Source organism: Rissa tridactyla, chromosome 10, assembly GCF_028500815.1.
Source record: "Rissa tridactyla isolate bRisTri1 chromosome 10, bRisTri1.patW.cur.20221130, whole genome shotgun sequence".
NCBI classification, from domain to species: domain Eukaryota; kingdom Metazoa; phylum Chordata; class Aves; order Charadriiformes; family Laridae; genus Rissa; species Rissa tridactyla.
The window spans coordinates 17,892,968-17,905,977 of NC_071475.1; the positions used below are offsets into that span (position 1 = coordinate 17,892,968).

The following is a 13,010-nucleotide window of genomic DNA, read 5'->3' on the forward strand; positions in this document are numbered from 1 at the left end:
GTTCGTATATGAGACTACACACTACCTACACAACAGCTACATCTGATTTACTCATTGAACCATTAATACTAGTATTTGTGCCAAATACATCTGGATATTGAACGGCTGCCACTCTGCTATCTGACAAAAGCTCACTACAAGAATATAAATTGACCAACCATGTCTGGAATTTTCAAAGGTGCCTAGCCAGTTAAGCAAAATGGCCAAATTGAAAATTAATTTTTGCATATATATCAAAAAGATTACCTCAAAACTTCTACAATCCTTTAGACCATATTAATCACAGCTCAATTCAGAAATTGTGAAGTTTAGCAGAAAAAATTGAAACTAAAGCCTGAGAGTGTATTTCTAATGTATGCAAAGTGAAGAAGAAATAAATATTTTAGAATTATTATATAATTAGCATAAACATTTCATAATAAAGCATTTACAAATTTTATGGCAAACTTTTCTAGTTATCTATATGGAGCATATATTATGCTTCAGGAGTGAAATGAGCGAAAGAAATGCTGTGAAAAACTAACATTGACTGCAGATAAAATCAGGATAAACACTAAGGGAGCAACAGAACCACAACAAGAACGAAAAAACGCTGGTAGTGGAAGCACAGGACGGGAAGCAATAAACAGCAAATCCTTCCACGTTTCTCAGTACCACAAATGCTGTAATTTGCACCTTGCGGACAGGCACAACATAAAATCTGTGTGGTTTTGCACATACCAGAGTTTAATTATTCACCCTTTTTCCCCTCTTATGAATTAAAGTTTGAAGGAAAGCTTGGCAGATGACACGCTGGATAACTCAGTTACACAAAAGACAGCTCTCTAACACTCACGCCAAGTTTCCAGCTGGCACTTTCCTTATTGCTCAGTGGAGGCTGGCAACGTTTCAAGCTTTCTATCCAAGTTCAGTAAAGACATATTGAAATGAGGACAAAGCCAGGGGACACTCTCTGGATAACAACATAGTACTAGCATTTTTCCTCTGCAGTCTGACACTGCAGATCTATGTGAGCGTATGATGCACAGGACCTACTGGAAAAGCTGGATGCAAGCTAAACAACAAGCAGACCTCAGCAGATATGCAAACACATGACGAAGACGTTCATTACTGATTGAGGGAAGACACTCAAAATTATCCTAATTACGTATCTGTACAAGCAGCATCACTTAATGGCCTAGCATCTACTACACGCTAGCCAGCAAAGCCGCAGCTGGAGAGAGTAACTCAGGTAGAGTCGAAAGATTGGAGTTAGCACTATGTTTTCCTGTACCTAACACATCAGCCTGAACACAGAGATAAATGCTAACATCTCAGAGGATGCCATCAGGTAAAGTAAGTTTCCAAAATGGATTATGCAGCAAAATACCGTCTCTGGTTTTGTTTAACTAAAACAGTTCAGTTCAGTTTGTTCACTCAAAACAGTTCAGTTCAGAGTGCTCCATCAAAAAGTAAGAAACAGAATAGAAAAGCAGACCTTGTTTTTATGAAAGAGAAAAAATAAGAAACTAGTCGAGTATATTGCTGTTCTCTGACACATGGCAGCCAGCAGCGCAGCAGTTCAACACCCTAAGTAAGAAGTGTACTTCCTTTGTATTGAAAGTGTAACACAAGGCATTCCCTAAAATAAAAATCTAAGTAAATTAAACAGGCACTAAAAGGAAAAGTGTTTACATAATATTGTAACACAGCTATAAACAATTTCACTATGATGTGCATGTTCTTTAAAAGCAATGTGTCAAACATTATCATTTTCTGAATATGTAAGAATATGTAGTGTTCTCCTAATATGAAATCTGTTATCTAAAGAACTGAAGAAGAGTGTATTACTCAGATCAGAAAACAGGAAAAAAAATCTGTATTTTGCTATGGAACAAACAACCTATTGCAAGACTGTAGATTCTTTAATATGCAGCAGGACCAGGTCCCACATCCCCACTAAGCACAGGCTGGCCGTGGAGAGTAACAGTCAGTTATTCCTCTCTCATGCAGCTGTTACCACAACTACAGTTAGCAGATACAGGGAAAAAAAAACAAGCACACAGTAAACCATAACCACAAAATATACACCATTCAACAGTCCCAAACAAAATGTATTTCCTGCTGGTCATTCCATACCACAGTGACTGTTCCCAGTGAAGGGACAGCTTCATAATGGAGTGATGTTAAATTGACTTCACTGCAAAAGGAGGAAGCCATCTAATTTACAACTGGACTGAGCTTTTTTATCAGATATAAACTCATATATCATATACACGTATTCTTACTCAATGATGAAGACAAAGAGCAGAGAGAGAGGAAAGTATTTGAGTGTATAGGAAAGAAAATTAGCCTTTACTCAGTAAGTGATTTGCTTTAAACACTGTCTCCTTTGTGGTCTGAAAGCACCTGGACAACAATGAATGCTCAAAATCTAACTGAAGATAGACACTAGTAAAACCAAAAGCAGCACCCAGTCTCAAAACCTTTCTAAATGAAATAATAAGAAATAAAATAGCTTTGTTTACTAAATGAAATACTTATTTGCAAGTAATACGTAATGACCATCTATGCCTGACTTTGCAGACGTATAATGAGGAGCGAGGGAGCTGCAGAAGCTGCTCATGCCCTTGTACATTTGAGCTGAAAATCTACAAGCTCCATCACACCATGACACCCTCTGAAACTGTGAGGATAAACTCCAAGTTGGAAACAGATATTGCTCATTCCTCAGGCAACTGCTACAATCAAAGAAGCTCATAAAGATTTAATTCTCTATATCAAGAAGGAGAAAGTTCCCTTCATGTTCAGTCATGCAGTCTACTTCTCATTTATTTTAGCGAGTGTTAGAGGAAGGAAAAAGGATGAGATACCAGCGCAACTAATAAAAAGACCACCTGGTTTAAATAAAAATCTCTTTCCTCCAGAGACTGAAAGCATGGGGATGTTCAAGCAGTACATTGGACAGAAAATCTTATGGGTGACAGAGGGCTGCCAAAAAAATTGACATTGCCTCTTAGGTGAATGCAATAAAGATAGGAGAGAGCTTCAACAGCAGCAAGGCAAAAATCTCAGACGTGTAAGAATGGCCCCATGAAAATGACAATAATGTCCACAGTACAGGTGGCACCTGAAAGTAGTTATATCACTTCAAGAATTTAAATCACATAAAGACGTAAAAAGCTATGTGGTTTTTACACAGTTACAATTTGCAAAAATAGGAGCTAACAATCACGCTGAACCAAGCTAATAAATACTCCTCACAACTCCCAGAAAGCAGCTGCTCTGAAGCAATAACTGAACTCTGGGATAACAGGAATAAAAATGCTTTTGCTTGCAGCAAGATCTAAAATGATCCAAAAAAATTCTAGAGCATATCCCTCCACTGGAAAACAGTGGTGAGTACAATTCAATTACCAGGTGTGAAATAAATGCCCGAAAAACATATATTGAAGAGGTGCATCATTTCACACCAATGCAGAAATAATGTAAAAAACAAAAAACCACCAACAGTATATGTGAAAAAAAGAGTTTGAAAACCTGCTTTGAGATGAATGCAAGGAAGTTACTGAGAATGTAACTATCAAAACAGGCTGACAATCTATAACAATTTATGACCAATACTGAAATATCTAATATAATGCATATATTATGGCATATATGCTTATAGTATAATGCTAAAGCATGCTTATTACGAAACCAGGGATGCTGTGTGAAGGCATGCCTTTTTATGTGCTTTTGTTTCAACATAAACCTTCATGCAAGATTTCATGACTGCTCGGCTAGACCAGGTATTTCTAAATTAAGTTCTAACACTTATCTATCCTTATACTTCGAGATTATCTTCACCTTAAAAAATAAAACCTGACAGGTACTTAGAAGACCCAATGGCACAAAGGAGCAAGAGAGAACAAGCCAGTGCGAGCGAGACTTCTCTCAAACAATTGCAGCATTGTAAATCTCTTCTACTGCAAGAAGCACTCAATGTCTTCTCCGCTGTCTCCTTTTCTGCTTCATATTAGAAGGAACAAAAACAAGCAATAGTTTCCTAAGGCTTGGATAAGGATACTTGGAAACACACACACTAAATTCAAAACATGCGAGCAAGTTTGGCCTACCCTATCTTACCAGCTGTACATTCATAAATTTGTACTTAGAGGAAACCGGGGTTGGATTTAATAGAATTACATGCTGAGCTTGGAAACAATGCAAATTATTTTTTAAGTGAAGATATTTGAATGTATCAGGAGCTCTACAGTTTTGCTTACTCCAAACACTTTAATTTAAGAAAATAAATAGAGAAACCGCATTTTAGTTCCTACCAGCCAAAGCTGCATCCTCATCACTTTCTGATCCATACTGCAATGCCATGGTTATTGCTGATAAACGATCCCCTTGGGCTGATCTTTTGTTACTATAAAAGAGGAAAAAAAAAAGTGCAAAATTAAAAAAAAAAAAACAACCAGAAAAGGGTTATCATGTTAACCATTAACAGTCACCCAGAGTGTGTAAGTAAACAAGTGAAGCTCATCACAGTTGCCTACATGATCAGGAATACAGATATGACTACGCAAGAAAAGACTGGAGCCTTTAACAAGAGAAACCATTAATGACTCGTGAGTCTCCCTCTATTTTAAGAGGTGGTCCATCAAACTGAAATACTGGACACACGATCAGAAAGCTAGAGATCACGCTAGCTATCTTCTGTCCTACTTGGAATACTTGAGTATTTGAATTATTGAGGAAGAAAGGGGATGACAAGTCCCTCCCAATTAATAACTTTGATATTTGATACTGTTTTATAAGCATCTGTCTACATGAAAGAATTCAACACATCATAATCTGTATATGCTCTCTTCTCCCATTCCCCCATCCCCACCGTAGCCATTTTCAGTGCACAGAGTGCCTGTACGTGTGGCAGCTTCCTCTGCTTTCCAGGTGGAGTAAATCAGCATCTACGCTGGCTATGGTCTCACAAAGACTTCTTCAGCAGCCCTCTCTTCCTCCCTTTTGTCCCAAACCTGTAGCACAGCATTTCATACCTACGCTGTAGGCTATGCTTGACAATCTCTGCTTTTAGACTATGTCAGCTCTTTAGGCACCTCCAGCAACGGGCTCAGCCTTGCCCTGTGGGAGCAAAGCGAAGACTGGGAAAAAGCAGATGGGTTGCTTAAAATGACACCAACTCTCTACAAATGCTCAGTCCCTTGAAGACCCTTGCAGCTGCTGTGTTCAACCACGGTTTCAGAGTACACACACCGGGAATTAGCCAGCAGTAGTAGCATTTCAAGACAGTAACCCAGACTGCAACACGAGACCTCTGCTAGCTACCAAAATTCTCAACAGATGACTGAAAGAACAAACCAGAAACGCTCCAGTAAATCCAGTCTACTCAGCAAGTTTGCCATAAATGCATCCCAAATGCAATACTTTTCTCTTCACAGGTTTCATTGGTTTCCACCTTCCACCTCTTAATTATTTAGTCCTACTTATTATTTCTTTTTAGTCTCCAAATACAATTTTTCTAGGTTTACAACATATTTCCATGTTTTCTTCACCTGCTTTATTGTAATGAAGCTTAACATATTGTTCTTCAGAACATTTCTAAGGAAATAATTGCATACAGAATATTTCACGACAGGTGTTTTGAAATGCTAAATACAGAATCAAACATGGAAAAGTAATTATGGCAAAGTAACTTATTAAACCATACTTAATAGATATTTGACTGAAATACATTTGAATCTCAAAAGTATTTGAGTCAATATTGAAGGGCACTCTCAATTAAAAACCAAACCAAAATGAAACCCAAAATTTTAGTATTTCCATATGATGAGGATCCAGCTTTTCCTCCAAGTCCACAATTTACTTACCGATAATATTTGTTAGAAGAATTTCTCTCATCACCAACACTGCCTTTACCCTGTGAGGAAGGACCTGTCAGCTTGGAAGCAGTCAAATTTGGTGTCCTTAATGCAGAAGAGACAAGCCAAGCAAAGGGGAAAAAAAAAAGAGGCCCACCTTAGACCCAAGAAAAGATGCAGCAAGGATAAAGCTTTTTACAGAATTACTTTGATAGATCAGCCAAAAGGTTCAGAGAGAGATATAAAAATGTTTTAAAGCTACAGTAAAGTAATACTAAGATATATTTAGTGCCCCAGCATTGATATCAATTTTGTTTATAAAGTCAGAGGAAGGCAACACTTAGATTGAGGATTAATAGTTCTACACACAGCTCAGCCTACAATAGCAGTGAAAGCAGCCGACAAAATGTTCCTTAGCATCCAGACAAAGCTAATCATACAGACCCAACCGTGTTTTATCAATACTTGAATCAGTGTCAAGTTGTTTGACAGTGCATACTGTCAAGCAACTTTATTTTGCCACTTTATTTCAGGGAAGACAGTTAAATGCACCAACAAAGAGCAATTTACTGTGACAAAGGATACAATGAACTCTGCAATAGAAAAGCATGACTTTTGACACAGAGGCAGCACATCTGTAGAATTTAGGTTAGTAGCGCTATGAGGAATTTGAGCCTGATCCATGAATGACAAAGAAAAAAAAATGTAAATTCAGAAGAAAAATACAGTAAATAACTTTAAATGAACTTACAGGGGTATTTTACCAAAATCAGCAATAGGTAAAGGAGACTCCCCTTTTAAGACAATTAAGCAGGTAGGACTTTAAATAAAAAATAATAATTCTGTGATGCAGACTCAGCAGAAAGAAACAAAAAACGAATAATAGTTCGATTAAAAAAAAGCAACCAAGTGAAATGCAGGTGAAAGGTTTGGTTTTCATGGTACTTTCTGCTCACCACAAATTTTTTTTGCATTCAGCCCAATATTATTGTAGCCTGCTTCTGGCATTACACTTTTTTTTTTTGGCCAAGTTAGAGAAATAAAGGAGGGAGCTGTCAATTATTCTGACATTCAGATTATTTCAGGATTTGCAGGTCTATTGAGAACACAGTACGCAAGAGAAAATCTAGAATAAGGTAGCTGAGAAGTGGAAATGGGTTGGCAGTGCAAGAGAGGAATTCAACTAACAAATATCAGTGTGATTTATCTGTCATCCCTTCTTATGCAAACATCTTTATTTTGAAGAAAAACAGTTAAGTCTCAAAATTAAACATGATACACACATGTGACATCCTGAGCTTCATCAACGGCCAACACAGTGAGAAAAATAAAATCACAATTTAAATAGAAAACCTCTATGACTATACGTAATTCTAGTTACTGAAAGCAAACACATATGTACGTTCGGTGTCTGCAGAATCAAGGTCTTCTATCACTAGACATACTTTTAAGAAGGAAAATTATTAAAATATGTGTCAGGAATTATTCCCTAACAGTATTTCTGCTTTTTTTTTTTTTTTTTTCCCTCCAGCAATGATTCATGGGAAGCATGCTAAGGCTGAGCAAATGAACCAGAAAAACCACTTCATAGGTTGAATGTCTCAAAGCACCAAATCATAAAAATCAATCAGGTAACTTCCATTTCTTTCACACGTAATAATCCTAGGCAATATTTTTAATACTGACACCATCATCTACACATTTTTCAGACAACAAAAAAATTTAAACTTCCTTTCAGTAAAGTAAGGGATTGCTAGTGTTTTCAGTTGTACCATACAAACCCTTGCGTAAAATGACAGCGGATATTTTCCGGCATCAAATGCCAGCAAACAGCTCAAATACATAGAGAGAGTCCACTTTGTAAAGTGTTTGTCAACTCCTTGGATGACTTGCAAGACGTTGCTTTATTTATTTAGATAAACTACACAGCCCATACTGGCAAATAATATCCAAACCTACCTTTAAGCGTTACTCATAAATAACAAGTTTATACGAGTAGAAATCTAATTGCATTTCAGATCAGCAACATCTAAATTGACTGCATCGCTCCTCTGTACACTAGGAATTTTCACAGGAAGAAAGTGCTGTTTCCTAAGTAAAATCATTCCATGAAACAAACAGAGCTATCAACAGTATTTTATACCTGCCTGTTCAAGACCAAATCTATGCTTCACTGATTAATAGTCCAGACCTTCAGTGTCCTGCGCCTCTTTTCATAGCTAGAAATTGGTTTTCAAACAACAGTTTATATAATGTGCACTTTCCTCTATCTTTTGCCTGACATCTTGTTCGTATTTTTCTTCCTCTACATAATTAACTGTGAGCTCTTAGTTTCAGCTCCTAACAAGGTTCAAGAACATTCAGCATCTTCCGTAAAGCAAGCACAACAAAGCACCTTGTTCCTCACTATTCCTTTTCTGTTATTAACTTATAAACACATGTGGTGGAAATTGGCCGGAGCTTAAGTTATAAAAGATCCACTGGCACTATTTTTCATAATCAAGTACATCACAGAAATGTTTCACCACAGAAGTATTTCAATAAAAAGTTTTCTTCCAAAAACTGTTTTTCAATTTTTAACTTTTAAAACAACAATAAACTAAGTCTTCAAACAATTATTTCCCACGGTATCCTCCACAGCAAAATTAAGGGAACGTCTATAGAGATTTTTATATGAGATTGTAAAGAGAACTCTATTTGCAGTACCTGATTCGGAGACTTGACTTGGCCAACTCACTGTGTTCAATTTCAGCCTTTTTCATATTAAATATTTTTTTAATCGCATTTGCATCCTGTCAATTAAAAGAATTTTTTTTGTTTAATGATGAAAGTGAAGAAGGTTACAGTCAGCTATATCCATCTATCTAAAAATCTAAAACAAAAATGAAGGGGTTTTTACCTTTAGATATAAAACTATTTTGCATGAGAAATGAAGCATAGAACAAAGTCTGCCTGAAATACACCCACAGCAGCCTGTAAAAACTGAATAGAATAGCTGAGTAGCTTCAAGCTCATTTTTTGTCGTAACCTTTAAAAAAAATACATCTATAATTTGCTAATATACACAAATACCACTTTGAACTAAACAGGGAAATGAGTTTCTGTGCCTCTGCAATCAAAAAGTTGCTACTGTTACCAAGCTGCTTTCCAATGCTTGCTCGCTGTCATTCTACACCCCTGGCCTCAATACTCAGGAGGAACAGTTCACAAAATAGAGATTACAAGTTTTGAGTGAGGTTACAAGTGTGAGTAATGTCGCTAGGAACTGAAACTCCCATCCAAACGGAAGCGCAATTGGAAAAGTCCAAGAACCACTCACATAATGGTGTTAAACATATACAAGGTCTCTGCCTACAAAGCCCTTGAAATCCGAGCACACAAAGGAGTAATTTCCCACTGAAATTCTCTTACTTCCAGAGAAACAGCAATGTGATAATTTGACACAAAATGCTGGTGAACTAAGGATGAAAATGATAGGAAGTGCAATTTGATCACAAAAACATGGCTAAAAGGAAGAGGATCTTCCAAAACTATTCAAAAAAGGCATGACTCCAGTTTTGAAGCTTATGATGAAAGCCATACACTGTTCCTGCAACGTGGAAAGAGGTAACAGTAGAGTACTACTGCTGTCACTTGGACCTGTAGTTTCAGCCATTTCAACTTCAATCACAAGTGCAAAATCCTCCATTCCTCCGATGAAGTCACATAACTCATAGCCCGAGATAAAATTTAATTGAAAAAAATCACATACCTCAAGAAAAAAAAAAATACATACACCCCAATTATACTAAAAGCAATATAAAAAAAACGGAAAAGCCACTAATGGCTATTTTTTAAAAAATGCAAACAGAGTCTTTAGGGCATTATGCTAAAGATTCAATATGGATCAATCAGGACAGAAAGTAGTAAAGAAAATCTGAACTCAAATCAAACTATGAACAACTGAAACTAACCTTGAATACTTGTGATCCAGGCTCATTGTAGGTTTTGGCATTCTTTGCCAGAAGATCTATATCCTTGGCCATTGCATGAATGCTTTTATAAGTTCCATTCTATAAAAAAAAAAAATCCAGAACTGGTTAAAATGGGAACCTTCATATAGCATGAGAACTAAGTCAATAGTGAAAAGCAAAGGGAATTTGTGTAGTATAAAGAGAACATTGATAGAAAAAGAGGAATATATTTATAAAAACGACAGATAAGTATCTGGAAAAAGACATCAAAAAATAACGTAACAAACACAAGTGCTAAGTCCTTACAGACCTTACAAATGCCAAGCACAAGATTGAAAAATACTTGATACATTAGATTATCTTAATTTTGAAGGGTTCTGACAAAATGTTATTTTACTTTTATTCTCTAGTTCAATTAGTCTACGTGCTATCCTTCACTATTATACAAAATGCTAGAATTACAGAACAGTATTTCAAATTACTGGAGAAGTAAGATGAAAAATGCATCAGTACAAAACATCTATTTATAGCACTAGAACAAAAGTAGGTGATGATAATGCACGACCAAGCTTCAATACTTCAATATTTTACATTAGCAGTACTTGCCAAGGAACTACTTTAAAACATCAAACATCAAGGAACCCAAAATATTCAGGCTCAATGCCAGCACACTACAGTTTACGATGCTTGATCTTCAACACAGCTACTTCTGCACCATTACCCAGGACAGAATACTAAATCAGCGTAGCGTTCAGATTTTTAAATAGCAGGGCAAAACCACATTGCCTTTCCTACCACCATAAACTTTGGCTTCTCACAATTTTAGAATGCTCACTGTTAAACGAGTCTATACTCGTTTATTAATATGCTCATACTGTACCTGTATCCTTTGGGCAATAGTTTTAAGATCTATGGGCTCCTTTATTATTGCATAATAATCTGGATATTGCTAGAAAACAAAAATAATTTATATATTACTATAAACAGTCACAAAGCTATTCTTCTAATAGCTCATAGAATGAGTTATTAGGTGAACTGCAGATAAGAACAGTGTAAGCTTCATGAATGTAGCACTAGGCTTCAATTTGGGCAAGACAGATTATAAGGCAGATACAAGGAAATATAATTCATTAATGAACTGACATAAAGGAACAGATCTGTCTGAAAGCCAAATACATGGTGGTGGTCTTCGAGTATTTATTTTGCTGGTTAAATTTGTTATGCCACACCCTGAAACAGAACGGTGAAATCCGACATATTTAAAAACTGCACCAAAAAACCCCAGTTACCTAAACTGGCAGAACAGGGCAAGCCCCAATCTGCAATGAAGGGCTGGGAACGAGTTGGAAGGAGCAAAGAAGGGAGGGAAGCTCGAAAATCAGCTGGAGTTTGCCACTCATGAGACACTAACAAAGAACTGCATCCTGAGTGTGCCCATCATAGCGTATAACATCAGTTACAGAAATGTCCAGGTTTCCAACTTAGCAAACAATCAATATTATTAAAGTACCTACCACTTTAGAAGGAAGTTTCTGAAACAGTTCACTTATGAGGCGTCCTGATGGGTTTGTGGCAACAGCTACAGCTTCGAGAAGCTGTTCAAGAATTTCCTTCAGGTAACCTGGAGATGACTAACATAAGAAATGAAATCACAGGAAGTTTTAATAGCAGACATAGTGGAGCACTCCAAGTTGCACCGGAATGTATGAATTTACTTTTTAAAGAGAGAAAAAATCAGCTATAAAACACGGATGCAACTTTTGAAAACAACATTGTTGACGCATTTAAGTAAAGCACATGAGAAAACCTGAATTTCACATTTACACTGCAGACTGTCAGACATACATTACATGTTGTTAGAACAGACTTGGTTGTCAACATTCAGGAAAACATGCATCCCAACATGACAAAAAACAGACAAGCCCAAACTTCCTATCATCGTATCTGGCTTATAAAACACTTCAGGAACAGCTGCATTAACCGACTGGGACACATGCTGGAAAATGATGCCATTAGACATGAAGCTTGCTTGCGTCAAACCTCAATGCTGGCACAATATCAAGCACACATCATATCAGGTTCAACTAAACCAGAACCACGTTTTATCCCTATAGAAAACCTCATCGCTTTTTTTCCCCTGTTGAAAGTGAAACACACATGAAATGCTGTGAAATTATTAATGAATAAACTTGTCTAAGAAATACCTTTATGGGCATAATTTAACTACGAAAACACTTTATGCTTTTTCCCCATAGGGAGGCCAACCTTGCTCTCGGAGTCAGCTGACGTACACAGCCATGGCCTACCCAACCGCAGCTGCCGTGCCCACACTTACTAATTCAGAATTTGCGCCTTGATTGTCGTGCCCGTCCTCATCTTCGTCTTCTTCCTCAGCATCACCTTTTTGAACAAATTCATTTTTTGTGCGCAAATACAACTCCCATAATTTGCAGGCAGCTTTATATTCAGGAGAATCCGGCTGCAAAAACAAACCAAACATTCTACTTAAAATTCAGATCATTCCTATCTGACGGAAATGTATACATTATTAGTTGAAAGGTTTTAAAGGCATTAAACAAATAATAGAAAACCTCGGAAATTCCTGCTTTAGATGTTCTTCAACAGAGATGTTAAGAATCACAGTAAGCAGTAGAAAATATAACCTCTGTCACTCCAAAGCATCTAAGTCTTTCTGAAAACTTAGCAAAAAAACTACTTGAGTAGAGGCTTGGACCAGCCTATAAGATGAATCTGGAGAAATCATTAGGTTCCGTTGAAGCATAAAACTACTGGTATTTAAAACAGACTAAATATCAGTATGCCAGAAATGTGATTTAAGCCAACACTGCTGCCATTGTGTAGCACTTGAAAATTAATTTTTATGGAAGAAGAATGCAAATAAATGTGCCAATATCTTTGAAAGCACTGCAATGATTTATGCTCAGCATTAACTGTGAAATTCCAGATAGCTTGACAACATCCTACTGGGTACGCACCTAGCTATATTTTTTGGAAGAGCTAGAAGCATTACTCAGCAAATTAAGTTTTGTAAATGCAGAGTTGGTAGTGGCAGACAAGCATGTGCCTATTAACATTGTTACTTAATTACCCAGAAAAAAGACTGCTTTTCCTCTCTTACATATTTTTCTTTCCCTTTCCTCTGTCACTTAACCTCTGTTTCAGGTATTCCTGCAGATGTATCACCTTGGTACAA

The 13,010-nt window shown here is 36.8% G+C and overlaps 1 protein-coding gene across 17 annotated transcripts in view; it reads right to left on the reverse strand.

Moving 5' to 3' along the window:
- PBRM1 (polybromo 1) overlaps positions 1-13,010 on the reverse strand; it is a 65,432-nt gene that overhangs the window by 45,070 nt on the left and 7,352 nt on the right. For 13 of the 17 annotated variants that reach the window (XM_054216670.1, XM_054216669.1, XM_054216679.1 and 10 more), the window contains 7 exons: positions 12,132-12,275; positions 11,311-11,427; positions 10,677-10,745; positions 9,797-9,895; positions 8,550-8,635; positions 5,853-5,948; positions 4,302-4,393 (listed from right to left, as the gene is read on the reverse strand). In XM_054216670.1, the coding sequence (XP_054072645.1) occupies positions 4,302-4,393; positions 5,853-5,948; positions 8,550-8,635; positions 9,797-9,895; positions 10,677-10,745; positions 11,311-11,427; positions 12,132-12,275 (703 nt within the window). The remainder of the gene's footprint in view (positions 1-4,301; positions 4,394-5,852; positions 5,949-8,549; positions 8,636-9,796; positions 9,896-10,676; positions 10,746-11,310; positions 11,428-12,131; positions 12,276-13,010) is intronic. The other 4 variants (XM_054216681.1, XM_054216673.1, XM_054216676.1 and 1 more) reach the window with 1 other exon arrangement.